At 40.2% G+C, this 19,576-nt stretch overlaps 1 protein-coding gene across 15 annotated transcripts in view; it reads right to left on the bottom strand.

Moving 5' to 3' along the window:
* KIF1B (kinesin family member 1B) overlaps positions 1–19,576 on the bottom strand; it is a 183,698-nt gene that overhangs the window by 82,343 nt on the left and 81,779 nt on the right. For all 15 annotated transcript variants that reach the window (XM_039473782.2, XM_039473784.2, XM_039473793.2 and 12 more), the window contains 7 exons: positions 13,108–13,187; positions 10,125–10,200; positions 7,226–7,305; positions 6,623–6,729; positions 5,464–5,547; positions 5,041–5,221; positions 4,836–4,908 (listed from right to left, as the gene is read on the bottom strand). In XM_039473782.2, the coding sequence (XP_039329716.1) occupies positions 4,836–4,908; positions 5,041–5,221; positions 5,464–5,547; positions 6,623–6,729; positions 7,226–7,305; positions 10,125–10,200; positions 13,108–13,187 (681 nt within the window). The remainder of the gene's footprint in view (positions 1–4,835; positions 4,909–5,040; positions 5,222–5,463; positions 5,548–6,622; positions 6,730–7,225; positions 7,306–10,124; positions 10,201–13,107; positions 13,188–19,576) is intronic.

The following is a 19,576-nucleotide window of genomic DNA, read 5'->3' as shown; positions in this document are numbered from 1 at the left end:
ACCTTACTTAGCCCTAAATCAGCAGCCTGACTTCACAACAATGTAATTTCAAGGGCTGTTTGGATAAGAACCAATAGTTCTTAACTAATACAAGCAAAATTTGACAACATGAATCCCTATGAAAGCAATGTTGAATTTAGAATTCCAAATAATAAGTGGGATTAGAAAGAAGTTATATTCAAGAGATAAAAATTACTGGGAAAAGAAAATACTTGGCTGCTCTGCCTCTGGGGTAACCACTTTTTATTCCTTTGCTTTTTTTTTTTAAAAAAAAAAAAAGACTCTTGCTCTGTTGCCCAGGCTGGAATGCAGTGGTGCAATCTCAGCTCACTGCAACCTCCGCCTCCTGGGTTGAAGAGATTCTCCTGCCTCAGCTCCCCAAGTAGTTGGGATTACAGGTACCTGCCATCACATCCAGTTAATTTTTTTATTTTTAGTAGAGACAGGGTTTCACCATGTTGGCCTGGCTGAGGTGACTGACCTCAGGTGATCCACCCGCCTCAGCCTCCCCAAGTGCGGGATTACAGGCATGAGCCACCACACCCAGCCTATTTCTTTACTTTTTAAATAAACTTGCTTTCACTTAAAAAAACAACAAAACTCAACTCATAGATGAGTAGTTTAAGATAGTCTAGTAAACGACAATATATCGTTACTTAACAGTCTCTTTTTACTCACTGTGGTTACAAAAAATATTTCTAGAGGGGTTTGTTTGCTTTTTAAAGGAACTGGAACTGACAAATAGTACCTTGCCTTCTAGACCAAAGTTTGTTGTCGTTTTTGTTTGCTTGCTTTGTTTTTTGAGACAGGGACCCAAACTGGTCTCAAATACCTGAACTCAAGTGATCCTCCTGCCTTTGCTGGGACTACAGGCACACATCACCACATCTGGTTAAACTAAACTAAAGATTTGCCTGGATAGCCACTTTCTAAGGAACCAAAAAGTAACTTTCAACAATAATCATAATAATTTGGCCTCTGAATTTCAAACTGTTGCCACTGATTTATATAGTTCTATTGACCTACAAATGAGTACTGTGCCCATTATAACTCTCATGTATTTGATAACTTAGCAACAAAAAGCAGTAAAGCTTGCTGTATTCTATCATACACTCAGCATTTCTTGATTAAAAAAAAGGAAAAAAAAAAGAATAGAGAAAAAAAAAGCTTGCTGTAACAGATGTTTAAAAAAAGGGAAAAAAGTTGAAAAAGCAGTAAAGCTAAATTTATACATATTCTATACTGATTTTTCATTTTTAGTTTTAAAAATGAGAATGGTTAATTTTAAGTGATAAAGATGACATTAATAAATATTAGAGGAAAAAGTTTGTCTGACTCCTGAAGAGGATTTTTTTCAAACATGTATAAACTGAGTTTTACAGAACATAAATAAATTCTCTTTGATTCTTCCCACATGACTAACAACTATCATCTTTTTTCTGGCTGTTTTTCTTTTCCTCTCCAAACTGCTTAAGAGTGAAATGAATATTACCTAATTCAGGAAATGACAAGTATTCTGAACATTGTTTTAATATCATGCTTGAGAGACAAAATTTATCTTTAAATTCTAAAATACATGTGAGTCTACATAAATCCAAAAGAACTCAACTCAAGTTAAATGAAGCAGCCATCATTTTCTTTCTTTTTAAAATACTGCCATTTTGACTCTGTAGAATATGTCTTCTTTATAGTTCAAACATGTCACCCTGTCGAATATTGACAGTGATACTAAAAACTATATGCAAAGTTTATGTGATATAAATCCTATCTTCATGTCAAAAAAATAATGTTTTATAATGTTTATTTATTTATTTTATTATTTTTTTTTTGACACAGAGTCTCGCTTTATCACCCAGGCTGTAGTGCAATGGCTTGATCTTGGCTCACTGCAACCTCCGCCTCCAAGGTTCAAGCAATTCTCCTGTCTCAGCCTCCCAAGTAGCTGAGATCATAAGCACGTACCACAATGCCTAATTTTGTATTTTTAGTAGAGACGAGGTTTCACTATGTTGGCCAGGCTGGTCTCCAACTCCTGACCTCAAGTGATCTTTCTGCCTTGGCCTCCCAAAGTGCTAGGATTACAGGCGTGAGCCACTGTGCCTGGCCGAATTTTTATAATATTTAGATTCATTCACTAAGAAGCTGGAAAGCTACTGAGGTCTGGTCAATTCACATGTCACAAAATGATCCGTCGGCTTTCATTAAATGCCAGATGCAAAGCAGGTCTCCTAAAGAGACTCTGCAAGGAACTTATGCAAATAAGAGGGAAGATCCCAAAACTGTGTAAAATGCAAGCACAGATAGGACCAGGTGTATCACGGAGCACTAACTGGAAGGGAATGCTCAGCACCGTAATAATGTGATGCATCTGGGAACTATCAGAAAACTCATGAGCTTGAATTCCATTGTTTAATGCTTAGAGTATGCAAAAAATGATTACATATGGTAAATATTAAATAAATATTTGCCGAGTAATAATTGCTTTGTATTCTCTCAATATTTATTCACAGGGTGCATTACAAATATATCTGTTAATTGACCAATACAGGATAATAAAAATACATTTTCCTTTCAGTATTACTACTAGTAGATGTTCTTCAGGTTAAAGTGTTGGAAATCAGGTCCTCCCTTAAGTCAAGAAATGGAAGAGGAACAGACAGACTTTTGAGAGGAAAGCAACTTCCTTGCTTTAAGGAGTTGCTCTAGAAATCCTGGCTTCCTTTCACATACAAAGAGCAAATAACAATGAGAATCTGATTATCTGCAGGCTATGTATGTCACCTAGAAACTAAATATGTCTCAGACATTCACTTTCTCTTTATTTAGTGGCCATCTTTATTTTAGGGCACATAATGATCACCAACTCTTGGTTATGGACAGCATCAGGCATCCTTATTCTGCCGTGCCTAGTTACTCTAAGTGAGGTCCCAGGTCCAGGATCACTGGCATCACCTAGAAGCTTGTTGGAAATGCATGCTCGGGTCCCAACCCAGACCTACTCAATCAGTTTCTAATTTTTTTTTTTTTTTTTGAGACAGAGTTATGCTCTTGTTGCCCAGACTGGAGTGCAATGGCGCAGTATCGGCTCACTGCAACCTCCACCTCTGGTTCAAGCGATTCTCCTGCTTCAGCCTCCTGAGTAGCTGGGATAGAGATGGGGTTTCACCATGTTCGCCAGGCTAGTCTCTAACACCTGACCTCAGGTGATCCATTCACCTTGGCTTCCCAAAAGTGCTGGGATTACAGGCGTGAGCCACCGCACCCAGCCAAGTTTTGGTTTCCTCAACTATAAACTGGAGGTAATATTACACATTTTACTTATATATACACCTACCAAAGAGGGTTGTTTTGAGGATCAAATAAATTGAAGGATGTTAATGCTCTCTGTAAATTATAAAGCACTATACAAATACAAGGCATTATCGTTAATAATAGAGCTTAATTACACCTGTCCTCATTTGATCTCTCACAGACCATCAGAGGCATGTTATTAGAATGTACTACATTATTAAGATAAAAGATTTCTCTGTGTGTCACAAACCTTTTAAGCCACTAATCACATTGTAGCTAGTACTTTCCATTTTCATGAAAAACTTAATGCTAAAAAGGCCTCCTAAAGCGCCTCTGTCAGTAACACTATTATCTTGCCCCAAACCCTTGATTTATTCTTACAATCCATTCTTTTTAGGGTTTTACTAGAATTTGCAAGATAACAAACTAACTGGTTTAATCCATGCCCATGTCTGAGAATGAGGTGCCCTGGAAAAGGTTGCTTCTGCTCAAGTCCTTCGCTTTTCTGGCCCATATAGCACTAGCCCCTTCTTCTCCAAAACACAGACCATGACTATCAGACTGTAATTTACATGCTGTATTTTATACTAAGGAAAGAAGCCTTATCTTAAATAAAAGATACGAATGAATCTTAAAAAATGAGAACTTCCTAAACTGCATCCACAGTATCCAAAGGTTAGTTATACTTTATTCTTACATATCAAATGAATGCTGAGAAGGTCTTATAACCACAGCTTTGTTAACCAAAATTGGTTGGCTTTAAAAAAATCTAACTAATGGATCAACTTATTTATTCATGAGATTCAGTTTCTATCAAATCTGGGAAATCCATTACCATTATAAAATGCTGAAACCATTAGTATTACATCAATAGCTGGGACCTTAAACAGACTTTCTAGCTGCTCACCCAAATCCTCCCTCCCTCAAAGGAAGCAGGCCTTCTGTCCTGCCTGTGCTGGGTATGCAGCCTCTGCTCCGACCACTACCACACATGCCACTGAGAACCTGGTTGAGAATTCAGACTCCATGCAGGGGAACAGGAAAGGAGTAACACATGCAACTGTGCAGCAACACATCTGGACACAGCTTAACTTTCAAAAAAAAAAAAACTGCCCAGCGTAAGAACAATCCCAAAGTCAGCCCAAGAGCAGAGAATTAGTACTATCAAGTGATCAGAAACAAAACCAAGGCAAACTCCCACCAATTCAATATTCAGAGTAATTATCATTAAAAGAACCATCACTGATGCAAATTCCAAAACCACTATCAAGAGGTAAAGGCTACCAGAAAAGCTCTATTTCCTTAAAAAGTATTTGGTTGTAATAGAAGTAAAGATTTGGCTTTAAGTCATAAAAAGCCCAAAAGAGTACCTCTATGGACTATTTTTCAGGGTAAGGCTACCAGGACATTTAAGTTCATTCTCCATTAAGGAAATGAAAGAATAGTGCTGGTATCATTTTGGGTGAGTGGTGCTCTGTGGAACACGGAAAGCATGGGAGCAAGCTGCCCTTTTCCCAACAGTTTAGCGGATTCAGGACTCCTACCAGTCTCTGCTGCTCCAAAAGAAGATCTGCTTCTTCCTTCTCCTTTTTGTATAAGATCTCCATTTCCTGTAGCCTAGAAGTTAAAAAAAAAAAAAGAGCAAAAAAGAATAAACTGTGAAGTCACCGAACTATTATTTGAAAATGCTATTAGTGTTAAGTGTTTAAAAGAAGAGATAGTCACGTGGGCTGCGGAATTGCGCATTACCTTTTCTCCATCTCTTGTTTCATATCAATTCCTTGTTTTTCCAGAAGCTCTCTCTGGGCAAATGTCCAGTCCACAGGCTCAGAGGGGGTCTCAGCAGAAGGAGTCTTCTCTCGTTCAGCTCGTGCTTGTTCCGGGTGGTTAAAACGGAAAACATGGTTTTTACCCATGATGATACGGTTTCCTAGAAACAGAAAAACAGGGTTTCCAAAATAGAAAAATAAGGTTAAGAAGTAATTTTTTAAATATATAGTATCTATTTAATAAACTCACCCTCCCTAATGTGAAGACAGCTTTCAGAGCCGTTGTTTTTATAAGAACAAAAATCCTAATGCTAGTACTTCAGCCTTTAAACAGCCAAAAATTAGAGTTATCACACAAGTCATGTGCACATTGCTGAAGACGGCAAACCTCTCCCAGTCTCACCTGAGCGCAGCTGAACAGGCTGGGACACCCTCTTGCCATTTACGTAGGTTTCTGAGCGCTCACAGGGCTCTAAGGTCACAATAACTAAGAGGAACACAAACTAAATGTTATTATCACAAACCACTGGAATCAAACAATGGAAAGCAGTTGCTTATCAGGATTTGTGGTAAGTAGAATAAATCCCTGCAATCAAGTGGCTAAAGTGTCTATACAGTAGTTCACTTTGGGGTACTAGAACTAGTCCCAACAGAAGAGGCTATCATTTAACTCTATGTGATTAACCTAAGATGACAGAAAATATTAGTTTTGGCGATCTCTGACAGTTCAGTCAATACAACTCAAAACCGTCAGAAATTGTTAAGGATGAGACACAGGTAATAACCAGAAACTTAAGATTGAAAAGCTTTTTTTTTTTTTTTTGAGATGGAGTCTCACTCTGTCACCCAGGCTGGAGTGCAGTGGTGCAATCTTGGCTCACTGCAACCTCAGCCTCCCGGGTTCCATGGGGACAAGGCAATTCTCCTGCCTCAGCTGCCTGAGTAGGTCACCACCACACCCAGCTAATTTTTTTGTATTTTTAGTAGAGATGGGGTTTCACCATGTTGCCCAGGCTGGTCTCGAACATCTGACCTTGTGCTCTGCCCGCCTCAGTCTCCCAAAGTGCTAGGATTACAGGCATGAGCCACCACACCCAGCCAAAAAGCCAGTATTTTCATAAAGGAATGAGTAAACTATATAACACAAAAATATTATTAGATTGTTGCTGTTTTGTTAATAACCCAGGCAAAAATCAAGACTTTTTCTTCCCTTTTAGATAAAAATTAATTCTACTATGTTAAGACTTAATATCTTTCAAGTCTCCTATTGTCCAGGATATTTGTTATTTTCTTACTTTTCTATTAAATAATTAACATTCAAGACCAAGCCTAATTGCCTATATCCTGCTCAGTTCTTGGCAGTAATAAAAGGGCTTCTTTTGTCCAAGCTATTTTCATGTAAAGTAGCCCTGTCCATCTCTGCATTCACAAGCAGTCCAGGTCTCTCCATTTTTCAGAATTAGGTTGTATAAGAAAGTACTACTGATAGAGAACACAAAGTCTTAAGGACTTATAATATAAAACGAAAAAGTTGTTGTTGAAGCTCCAGCCAGGATGCTCACCTTCACCGCTGTTGCTTCTCTCACTCCGGAAGATACAATGCTCTTCTTTAATGTGAGCCCCGCTTAGTACTATGTCCTGGCGCCGCTCAGCATCTGCCTGGCCAACCCTGAACACAAGAGAAAGTGTTTCCCAGGGAAATTCAGACACAGAAAGCACTACAAACAATGAACCTCTTTCTCTCAAAGAAAATCCTTTGGTACGTACAAAAAAGGTATTGCCTTTTTGCATCAGAAGCTTTCAACTACAAATTATATCCTCATATATGATCAACTTCTCTATATCAGAATAAGAAATAAGGAACACTGAAACCCAATGTAACTCATACAGCATTATAACAAGACATGAGTGAAATAAAATCCCTAAGTAATGTATGTAAGTTGTTAAAGGAAAAAAATTTATTTAGGATCTTCAGAGAAAAACTACATGTTAACTGGTTCCATTGGCAAAAACACATTATTTGGAAAAAGAGGATAGTTTCTAACTATTTCAGACAAAAAATACAGCAAATCATTACATTAAAATTTTCAACACCTCTTTAGTTACTGAATTATCTAAGAGGGGGGAAAAAAACATGAAGTGACCAAAACAAGAAAGAAATGTACCTTGTAATTCCATCTTTGATGTAATAAAGCAGGCACTCAGACATTAGAGGGTCTTCATTGAGGTTAACAAGATGTGGGGTCTGAAAAAGGTTACAGATGATCAATTTGGAGCAGGGCACCATGAGAGAGCTGTGGTAACAACAGGGGCCTATAGGAGGCCAGGCTCCTTCAACTATCCACAGAGCTTAGAGAGGGATTTCCTTTTATCTCTAGTTGCAGTTCCACAATAAAGAGAAAATACTCTCTTCAGGTATCCCCATACTGAACCAACGCATTCTATTATATTAAATGTAATTAATTAATGATTTGAGACAGAGTCTTGCTCTGTCGCCCAGGCTGGAGTGCAGTGGCATGATCTTGGCTCACTGCAACCTCTACCTCCCAGGTTCAAGCGATTCTCCTGTCTCCGCCTCCAAGTAGCTGGAATTACAGGTGCCCGCCACCACACCTGGCTAATTTTTGTATTTTTAGTGGAGACAGGGGTTCACCATGTTGGCTAGGCTGGTCTCAAACTCCTGAACTCAAGTGATCCACCCTCCTCAGACTCCCAAAGTGTTGGCATTACAGATGTGAGCCACTTCACCTGGCATTCTATTTTAAAACATGAGTTCTGGGATAAAACAAACAAGAGCCAATTTTCGATAAAGTCAAAACACAAGGAAAAAATTAGGACAGGCCAATTAGCTGAATGGAATAATTAATGTCCCCATACACCCCCTGCCACTTTGCAGTGTAATTTTTATCAGTTATTCTATGGTCCCAGTTATTGCCTTTAGTTTATTAGTCTTTACCTTAAAGAAAAAATTAAAATTACTGACATTCGATAATATAAACGTCCTCTAACAATCCTCTTCATTTAACTCTAGTATTTCTAAATTCTTTTTTTAAAAAAACCAACCTTCTTTGGTGAAAATACCCCACTGGAATCCAAAAATAAGTCACATGGTCTTGGGGCCAAAATCTACTCAAGAGAGTGCCAGCAAGTGTGGAAGAATGAAAAAAGAGTCAGATAAGGGGGGTAAGAAAAGGGACTATAAAAGATGGTTAAAGAGAAATTTGGAAAAAACCTCCACATCTTCTCAACTAGCATCCACCTTGTAGTTAAAGAACTTGACTGGTTTAAGAACGTCAAAGCCCTTTGTGGGTAGTGTTCTTTAAAGCACATCATGATTTGAAAAATGGAAGCTCAGAAACAAATCCTAAGACTGAGTTTGGATGTGGTCATGGTATAACTCTTCTTTTCATGAAGAAGTGTAGAAAGATGGGTAAAATTACAGAAAAAGCTTTGGAAACAGAGATCTCACTTTGGAATTCAACGCAGTTGAGATCTCAACACTTGTTCAAGTTATTTATGATTCATGTTAAATGCCATATTTTGACAAGTTGTTACAGTAAAAATTTTCCGGCTGGGCATGGTGGCTCATGCCTGTAATTCCAGCACTTTGGTAGGCCAAGGCGGGCAGATCATGAAGTCAAGAGATCAAGACCATCCTGGCCAACATGGTGAGACCCCGTATCTATTAAAAATACAAAAATTAGCTGGGCATGGTGGCTTGCACCTGTAGTCCCAGCTACTCGGGAGGCTGAGGCAGAAGAATCGCTTGAACCTGGGAGGCGGAGGTTGCAGTGAGCTGAGATTACACCACTCTACTCCAGCCGCGGTGACAGAGAGAGACTTGGTCTCACAAAAAACACAAAAAAACCCACCAAAACTGTAACTGCTAAAATCTATACAATCATAAGTAACACGTCTGAATAAATATGTCTTACTGAAAAAAAAAAACCAACTATTAAAACTGAAAAACACTAACCTTTCATAACATAAACATATAAAATACTTATTGCTCTATTCTACAATATGCAAATGTCTTTACATAAATCTTTGCTGTTAAAAATAACACATTAGAATTTGGAAAAAAAAAAATTATATGACCAGGACAGAAAAATTTAACCAGAATAACTGTAGCAAAAACCACAGGAATATTTCATATCACATAAAAGTACCAATTCAAAACTCACCACCCCTTGTATCCTAACTTATAGAGGCCATCATCAGAACCTATGCATAAAGATGTTTAAGTCTCCAATAGCCAATCTGAGGTCACTTAAAATAAAGGACCACTTATTAGTGGCATAAAATACATGCTTTGTACATCAATATATGTTCTCCTGTTCTCTGATACATAAGCACACAAAATTACCATTTGATAATCATTTTCCAGTATCCAACAATAAGTTATTTTGCAAACAAACAAACAAACAAAACAATACTACTTTAATTGGCAAAAAAGTTCCTAACTACTTAATGGTTCTATAAGTAGGAAGGTAACTATTGGAGTCACTTATTTAAAAACAACCTAAGAAGGAAGCAGAGGAGTCTAGAAGGATAGGGACAGGAATTTCTTTACTCAGTACAATGGATGTCTACAATACAAATTGCAGAAGCAGACGGAAGCAGTATTATTCTACACAAACCTGAACTTCAAGCTTGAAATAGGTTCCAAAAAGTTATAAAGCAGGGTAGATGACTTCTGTGAGAAAATCTACATCAAAGAGTAGCCAAAACTGAGGCAAAATACGCTAGGTTAGGCTGGGGAATTAAGAGAAAGCAACAAATAAAGATGACTGAACATACTGAATCATGGCCAAAAGTTACAGATATACTGCCTTAGGTTTTTTCTTTTGTAAATAGTAAACATGATAGGCATTTTAGAGATAGGTTGCCTTTATACTACAAGACCATACTCTAAGAAGAAATCAGAAATATCTGAAATTAAGCCAAGTATCAAGATCATAAAAGGGGGAAGAGGGTAAGTCCTGAAAGATAAGAAGTGCCCCAGTAACAAAGACAAACAAAAAGTGTCTCTGTCTGATTAGGTTTCATAACATTGTTTCCTACCTTTTTAGGTGAGAAAACCCCGAGGGTTCCTCCATCTTCCCGAATGGCAACTCCCATCTCAGCCAACAAAGCCTCTCTGGGAAAAAAACAGGTATATCAGAATACCAACACCAAAATGTCAATTAAATCAGTCTAATAAGGATTGGAAAATAAAGCCTGCAAACCAAAAACAACTGGCCATATTTAAAGTCAATAATGCAAACGTAAAATAATGTGCTTATCTCATCATTAATGAGAAGTTATTTCTAAAAGCAACATCACATTCAAAATAAATTAAATCTTGCTTTGTTAGTCATATTCACTCAAAGAAGAACTTTGTCTCAACCAACTTTGGAGACAGCCAATAATTCATAATATGTATATTAATATTAAAAAAGAAGAGGCTATTCCTTAAGTTATAAATTCAACCTGAAGAAACATTTCTTCAAAATCTAAGAAAGCAATCAGAAAGTAATTTTGATACGTGGAGTATAGTCTATAAATGTGATTTTCTCAAATGCTATGTTCCCTTGCCCACCTGTTTCAATAATTTAGCTTAAAATTGCTGTAATAAGTAACAAAATTCTGTTTGTTACATTTACTATATCACTAAATTATTAGTAACTTCTGCCTCATCTTCATGAGGAAGAAAAACAGAAACTGGCTTTTTCAAATGTAGTCTATTCTAATAGCAAAAGAAGGTGGGTTGTGCTCACCTTCAGGGTAGAGAAGTCATAGATATTAGGACAGAAAAGGGATTTTTAAAGTTTGCAGCCAGGCTGGGTGTGGTGGCTCATGCCTGTAAGCCAGCACTTTGGGACGCTGAGGCAGGTGGATCACTTGAGGTCAGGTGCTCGAGACCAGCTTGGCCAACATAATGAAACCCCATCTCTACTAAAAATACAAAAATTAGCTGGGTGTGGTGGCAGGCGCCTGTAATTCCAGATGCCTGTAATACTCAGGAGGCTGGGGCAGAAGAATCACTTGAGCCTGGGTGGTGGAGGTTGTAGTGAGCCAAGATTGTGCTCTTGCATTCTAGCCTGGGCAACAGAGTGAGACTCCATCTCAAAAAAAAAAAAGTTTTCAACCTAAACTCCTTCACCTCTTTAAGAAAGAAGGTCTAGAGAAGGCACCTTTGAAAGACAATAATCAGAATAGCTATTTGGATGTCAGCCTTTATCAAGAAAAGCCTACTCTATCGCTCAATATGCTCCTATTTCCTTTTATTTATTTATTTATTTATTTTTTAAGATGGGGTTTCACCATGATGGCCAGGCTGGTTTTGAACTCCTGGCCTCAGGTGATCCACCCACCTTGGCCTCCCAAAGTGCTAGGATTACAGGTGTGAGCTACCACGACCGGCCTATTTCCTTTTATTATTATTTTTAAGACAGGGTCTTACTCTGTCCACCAGGTTAAAGTGCAGAGGTGAATTCACAGCTCACTACAGCCTTGACTTTCAGGGCTGAAGCAATCCTCCTGCCTCAGCCTCCAAAGCAGCTGGGACTACATGCATAAGCCACCATACCCAGCTTATTTTTTAACATTTTTGTTTTTTGTTTATTTGAGATGGAGCTTCACTCTGTCACCCAGGCTGGAGTAGTACAGTGCCATGATCTTGGCTCACTGTAACCTCTGCTTCCTGGGTCCAATTCTCTTGCCTCATGAGTACCTGGGATTACAGGCACCCATCATCATGCTGAGGTACTTTTTTTTTTTTTTTTTTAATAGTCTTGTTCTGTCACCCATGCTTGAGAGCAGTGGCACAATCTCAGCTCACTGCAATGTCTGCCTCCTGAGTTCAAGTGATTCTCCAGCCTCAGCCTCCTGAGTAGCTAAGATTACAGGTGCCTGCCACCACATTCAGCTAAGTTTTGTATTTTTAGTAGAGATGGGGGTTTTTACCAGTGTTGGCCAGACTGGTCTTGAACTCCAGGCCTCAGATTATCCGCCCACCTTGGTCTCCCAAAGTGCTGGGATTACAGCACCTGGCCTAATTTTCTGAATATTTTGTAGAGACGGGGTCCCACTATATTGCCCAGGCTGGTCTTGAACTCTTGGCCTCAAGCATTCCTCCCACCTTGACCTCTCAAAGTGCTTGGATTACAGGTGTGAGCCACTAGGCCTGGCCAATATGTTCCTTTTTTTTTTTTGAGACGGAGTTTCGCTCTTGTTATCCAGGCTGGAGTGCAATGGCGCGGTCTCGGCTCACCGCAACCTCCGCCTCCTGCGTTCAAGCAATTCTCCTGCCTCAGCCTCCTGAGTAGCTGGGATTACAGGCACGTGCCACCATGCCCAGCTAATTTTTTTATTTTTAATAGAGACGGGGTTTCACCATGTTGACCAGGATGGTCTCGATCTCTTGACCTTGTGATCCACCCGCCTTGGCCTCCCAAAGTGCTGGGATTACAGGCGTGAGCCACCATGCCCAGCCATATGTTCCATTTTTTATGGATCCCTAGCAACATGTAGTATGACAACTATTTTTTTTTTTTTTGAGACAGAATTTCACTCTTGTTACCCAGGCTGGAGTGCAATGGCGCGATCTCGGCTCACCGCAACCTCCGCCTCCTGGGTTCAGGCAATTCTCCTGCCTCAGCCTCCTGAGTAGCTGGGATTACAGGCACGCGCCACCATGCCCAGCTAATTTTTTTTGTATTTTTAGTAGAGACGGGGTTTCACCATGTTGACCAGGATGGTCTCGATCTCTTGACCTTGTGATCCACCTGCCTCGGCCTCCCAAAGTGCTGGGATTACAGGCTTGAGCCACCGCGCCCGGCCAGTATGACAACTATTAAACACGTGACTCCCTGGAGTCATATTACATATTATAAGCATAAATTCAACTGGCCATAAATCCCTGACCATGTTTTTTGTTTTGTTTTGTGTTTTAGAAGGGCAGATTCTTTGATTTTAATTTCTATTTTATCTTTTCTTACTATAAAGTAATCCACATTCCCTAGAAAACTTAGAAACATTTCCAGATTTTAACCCCCTGCCTGACCTCTCCATTCTGATGGCCTCTGTTTTACGAAGCTTCTCTTCCCAGGTTTCATTCAACTCAGCAATGATCTTCTCTGATTCCTAAGGAAGGAAGTACATAGTTAAAAGGGCAAAGAGCCTTATAATTTAACATACTATGCTAGAAAAGCAAGAAGCAAATTATGCCCTTTGAGGGCAGAATTAAATGTGATGAGATTTTTATTAGTACGTAAGATAAGAATCATAAAGATAAACCTAAAACTATATCAACCCCAAACATAAATCCTCCAAGTCTTAATAAAAATACCTTAATAGGCCGAGCGTGGTGGCTCAGGCCTGTAATCCCAACACTTTGCGAGGCCGAAGTGGGCAGATCATGAGGTCAGGAGTTCGAGACCAGCCTGACTAACATAGTGAAAACCCCTCTCTATTAAAACTACCAAAAAAATTAGCCGGGCGTGGTGGTGGGTGCCTGTAGTGCCAGCTACTTGGGAAGCTGCAGCAGAAGAATTTCTTGAACCAGGTGGCAGAGGTTGCAGTGAGCCAAGATCACACCACTACACTCCCGCCTGGGTGACAGAGCAAGACTCTGTCTCAAAAAAAAACCAAACAAACACCTTAATAGTGAGTCTGTCTGTATGTATGTGTGTTAGAGAAGGAAGGATAATATTAACATTCCAAAATGCAAGATACTTTTTCTAACAATTGCTTCTATAAAAGAATAAAGTCCCCAAAGGTATTTACTGCTTTTGTTTCACTACAATTTTGCCATAACATGATAATCTCCTGAACACAACACAACAGTAAAAACAGAAAGATTTATTAATAAATCTCATCTGAGGGCACACAGCCACTGACGTGACAATTTACCAATCACTTGCTGATTGTTTACACTTACATAAATGTAAGAACCTAATGTATACGGGGCTTAAAACCTAGATGATGAGTTGATAGGTGCATCAAACCACCATGGCACATATACCTATGTAACAAACCTGTACATTCTGCACATGTATCCTCGACATAAAGTAAAATTTAAAAGATAATAAGAAATAAATAAAATAAGAACCAAAACATGTTTCCTGTTCTCAAGGAGGTTAGTATATACTGGGGAGAGAAACAAGTAACTGAAGATTTATTCATTCAATAATTATATATAACCCCATTACATATCAACCCTTGTTCAAGGCACCTATGGATATGGCAGAGAACAAAATCTCTTACTTCATAAGATTTACATCGTAGTAAGGAGACTGATTTATTTTATTTTATATTTTATTTGAGACGGATTCTCATTCTGTTGCCCAGGCTGGAGTGCAGTGGCACGATCCTGGCTCATTGCAACTTCCACCTCCCAGGTTCAAGCAATTCTTCTGCTCAGCCTCCTGAGTAGCTGGGACTGCAGGTGCGCACCACTACGACCCGCAAGTTTTTGTCTTTTTAGTAAAGATGGGGCTTCACCATTATTGGTTAGGCTGGCCTTGAACTCCTGATTTCAGGCGATCCACCTGCCTCGACCTCCCAAAGTGCTGGGATTATAGGCATGAGCCACCGTGCCCAGCCATGATAATCCATTTCAATCAGTAAGTATACAGTATGTCAAATAGTGGCAAGTGCTCTGGAGAAAACTAAAGCAACAAAGGGAAAGAACGGACAGGGAAGGGTAGGTGAGGAAGCAATTTGAAATGAGGTTGTCAGGACAGGCCTCACTGACTCAGTGACACGTGAGCAGAGACCAAAGAAGAGCAGAAGCTGCCATGTGAGCATGTGGAATAGGAAAGTACCTGGAGTTTTCTAAGAAAAATTGTGTTGGGCCGGGCGCGGTCCCTCACGCCTGTAATCCCAGCACTTTGGGAGGCCGAAGTGGGTAGATCACGAGGTCAAGAGATCGAGACCATCCTGGTCAACACGGTGAAATCCTGTCTCTACTAAAAATACAAAAATTAGCTGGGCATGGTGACGTGTGCCTGTAATCCCAGCTACTCAGGAGGCTGAGGCAGGAGAATTGCTTGAACCCAGGAGGCGGAGGTTGTGGTGAGCCGAGATCGCGCCATTGCACTCCAGCCTGGGTAACAAGAGGGAAACTCCGTCTCAAAAAAAAAAAAAAAAAGAATTGTGTTGCTAGAGTAGTGTCTGAGGATTGAGTATGGCTACAGTAGGAGATAAGAGAACAGTGTACTGGCTGGGCGTGGTAGCTCATGCCTGTAATCCCACCACTTTGGGAGGCTGAGGGGGTTGGATCACAGAGTCAGGAGTTCGAGACCAGCCTGGCCAATATGGTGAAACCCTGTTTCTACTAAAAATACACAAAATTAGCCGGCCGTGATGACGGGCACCTGTAGTCCTAGCTACTCAGGAGGCTGAGGCAGAAGAATTGCTTGAACCTGGGAGGCGGAGGCTGCAGTGAGCCGAGATTGCACCACTGCACTCCAGCCTGGGTAACAGAGCAAGACTCTGTCTCCAAAAAAATAAAAAATAAAAGGGCCGGGCGCAGTGGCTCAAGCCTGTAATCTCAGCACTTTGGGAGGCCGAGGTGGGTGGATCACGAGGTCAAGAGATCGAGACCATCCTGGTCAACATGGTGAAACCCCGTTTCTACTAAAAATACAAAAAATTAGCTGGGCATGGTGGCGAGTGCCTGTAATCCCAGCTACTCAGGAGGCTGAGGCAGGAGAATTGCTTGAACCCAGGAGGCGGAGGTTGCGGTGAGCCAAGATCACGCCATTGCACTCCAGCCTGGGTAACAAGAGCGAAACTCCGTCTCAAAAAAAAAAAAAAAGGAACAGTGTACCAAGAGCTAGAATTAGAGTATTCATAGGTCTCTATAACATGGGTGAATCAAGGTGAGTGAGGCCCAGACAGAGAAATGAAGGACAAGTAGGAATTAACTAGTTAAAAAATGGAAGGAAAAGGAGTACCAAAAACAGGGATAAGCACATGCAAAAGCAGGTGAAAATGCCAGTCATAGAGACGAAGTTAGAAAGTCAGATGATGATAATTAAATGGCTGTAATGATGCTAGCAGTGATTAACAAGGAAAATGTTATAGTTCATCAAAGAGTTCAATGTATGACTCATATAACAGGTCACTAAGGAAGCCTCTAGGATCTCAAAATATCTACACAGAAAGGGACTGTGAGTAATACAATAAACCCTAAGTTGTCTGGCGTTTGACTTTCTGGATCTCTTGGACTTCCAGACTATTATGTGATTGGATGTCACCTCAAAATAAAAAACATACCAAAGGCAAGGGAACTCATTAAAAAGGCAAGAGTAAAGACTCAAGGTAGCAGCTGCAAAAGCAAACTAGTATACGAGTTTGGTGAAACAAATAGGACAGCATGATTTAAAATTAAAAAAAAAATAAAAAAGAAAGATGAAGAACAACAACAACCAGCAAAGTTAGGCAAAGAACAAAACAGATAAAAGAAGGAACCTGGGCATCAGTAAGGTTTACATCAAGGCAGCCATGTAGGAGGTAGTTTTTCAGAAAAGAGTTACAAAGTGGGAGAAGCTAGAACAAGTCTGCAGTTGGGGGTGGGAGGGTGACAAAAACCACCTAAAATGACTCTCATTAGCCTTCAGAACACGCACAGGCTAAAAGGCTAACACAGCTACCTGAATAGCATCTCTACACAGTCCTCAGTAGAAATGATTACCATGCAGCGCATGTGCCGCTCCCCAAGTGGAGAACCAGTGTCATGCTAGAGGGCCAGAAAGCAAGACAAATCCACACAATTCCACAAGGAGTGAAAAGGCCAAGGACCAAGTTTTCAACAGTTTATCTATAAAGCGCCACAAATGTTATTGAACAACCACTAAGAGTGGTGCTAAATGCTTCTGCATAAGTGAGCTTTGACTGCACCACTACACTCCAGCTTGAGGGAGAGTGAGTCCCTCTTTTAAAATAAAAAAAAAATGCTTTTACATATGACTGTTTTTTTCCTTGCTGACGATATAACCTACATAAATTTAAGGCCTATTAAATAAAGGTAGCTGGGTAGAAATCTATACAATCTTCTCAAAGTGAAAACCTTCAACAAACAGGACAATGGGATGCATCCAATCTAACCAAAGTATCCTGACTAGTACTTATTATGGTGTGGCCCACGAATCATTGTTGGTTATAGAATACAAACTGACATATGGGATATTTTTAAAATAACCACTCCTAGTTGACTACTTTCAGAAAAAGATTATTTCAGAGCAGAGGATTATCTGGCCATATGAAAGCTATCCTATTTTGGAGCAACTGTAGAACTCACTCTAAGAAAGCAAAATTACTGTCCAGGAATCCTCTTAGCATTTTGCAGCCAACTCTAATATGACTTATCTAATTTCCTTACCACCTTAAGGGTAAATCAGAACATGACGTCTTTGTAGAAAAGAAATGTAATGAGTAAGGTACAACTTTTATTTTTATTGCAGTTTCCAGCTGTAATTTTTAGGTTGCTAGAAAGCTGTTTTTAAAAACTTTGAGGAAAACTTACAGAAAATAACTGTGAGTCACATTAGTACAACTTCAGGGCTGAAAAAAGCCTGTGAAATCATTTATTCTGGAACCATTCTAGAGATAAAACTGGATCAGAGACAGGAGTTCAAGACCAGCTGGCTAACATGGCAAAACCCGTTTCTACTAAAAATACAAAAATGAGCCGGGCTCAGTGGCATGTGCCTGTAGTCCCAGCTACTTGGGAGGCTGAGGCAGGAGAATCGATTGAGCCTGGGAGGCGGAGGTTGCCAAGATGGCGCCACTGCATTCCAGCCTGGGTGACAGGGAAAGACTCCATCTCAAAAGAATAAAGCAGACCACAGAAGCTAAGTGAGGCCATACCACTCACTGAGCCAGTCTAGAGCTATTTGCTGACTCACTGTTCTTTCTTCAAATAAAGCAGGATCGATAGGCTTTCAAGTAAATATTATATGAAACAGCTCACCCTAAATTAAGAATAAGTGAAAGATAGTCTGTTCCAGCCTGAGTAACAAAATTAGTATAAATAAAATAGGGAAGCCAAATGCAGGACAGCATTCAACTCAGGAGCATCAACTCATTCTGGTGGCAGGCAGGCATGCTGGTGTCCAGGGCTTCCCATATCCCACTCTAGGAGCCTAATGTAAGATAAACTTGAAATGTGGGTTCATGGTTCAGAAACGAGGGTTTTAGGAGATAAATCTTTAATCCTCCTTCCTTTCTTGGAAAAAAAATTCCAAAAAACAGAGGGACACCAGGAACTCTTCTTTAGCTCTTAAGAATGCTGGGCTCAGGTGTCATTCACTTTAGTCTCAAATCATGTTTGTCGGCATCTCTAGCTATCTGTACAACACTGGTTAATAAACTATGTTCACACAGCTAAACAATTTAATCTCTTCTTGATGACTCAGTTAAGATAGCAGAGAAATCACCAGGACAAGCCAGAAATATTTCTGTGAAAAACACTTACTACACAGAACATTTGTTGAAGCCATTGAATTGCCAAGGTTTTACTGCACTGAACACAGCATGCTTCTTAAGTGGGTTCCAAGTGTGGCCCTTGGGCTGCTTAGCACAGCATCTGCCCTTGCCTGCTTCTGTAATGGATATTTGTGGGTATTTATAGGCTAAGCCTAAGCAATGGCACTCACAGTACTGACTGTGACACCAGACTAATAAACACCAAAGCTGTGGCTACAGCTGCATGTTTAAAACCTTATTAGACAGGAAGACTGGGTATGGTGGCTCACACCTGTAATCCCAGCACTTTGGGAGGCCAAGGCACCTGAGGTCAGAAGTTTGAGACTAGCCTGGCCAACATGGCGAACCCCTGTCTCTACTAAAAATATAAAAACTAGCCAGGCGTGGTAGGAGGCACAGGTTGCAGTGAGCCAAGATCATGCCACTGCACTCCAGCCTGGGCGACAGAGCCAGATTCCATCTCAAAAATAAAACTTTATTAGAAAGGAAACCAAATAAACGATTGATTTCAACTCAAATTTCAGTTTGAGTTGCAACATCAAACTGAGGCAATCACACATCACTTGTCTCTCTATGACAGAAGCCAGGGAGGTTTATAGAGAGATTAAGATATTTATAATGGGCTGGGTGGGGTGGCTCACCCTGTAATCCCAGCACTTTGGGAGGCTGAGGAGGGTGGATCACCTGTGGTCAGGAGTTCAAGATCAGCCTGGCCAACATGGCGAAACCCAGTCTCTACTAAAAATACAAAAAGTAGCCAGGTGTAGTGGTACACATCTGTAATCCCAGCTACCTGGGAGGCTGATGCAGAAGTATCACTTGAACCCGAGAGTTGGAGGCTGCAGTGAGTGGAGATCCCACCACTACAATACACTCCAGGCTGGGTGACAGAGCAAGACTCTGACTCAAAAGAAAAGAAAAAAAAAAGAAGTATTTACAACGATGTGACCTAAGTACCTAATATATGGAAAAAGGCTATTGAGTGAAAAAAGCCACAGGGGCATCGTGTATGAAAAGAGTATCCAATCAACTGACCTTTT

This window comes from Saimiri boliviensis, chromosome 11, assembly GCF_048565385.1.
Source record: "Saimiri boliviensis isolate mSaiBol1 chromosome 11, mSaiBol1.pri, whole genome shotgun sequence".
Lineage (NCBI taxonomy): Eukaryota > Metazoa > Chordata > Mammalia > Primates > Cebidae > Saimiri > Saimiri boliviensis.
This window is presented reverse-complemented; position numbering and strand designations above follow the sequence as displayed.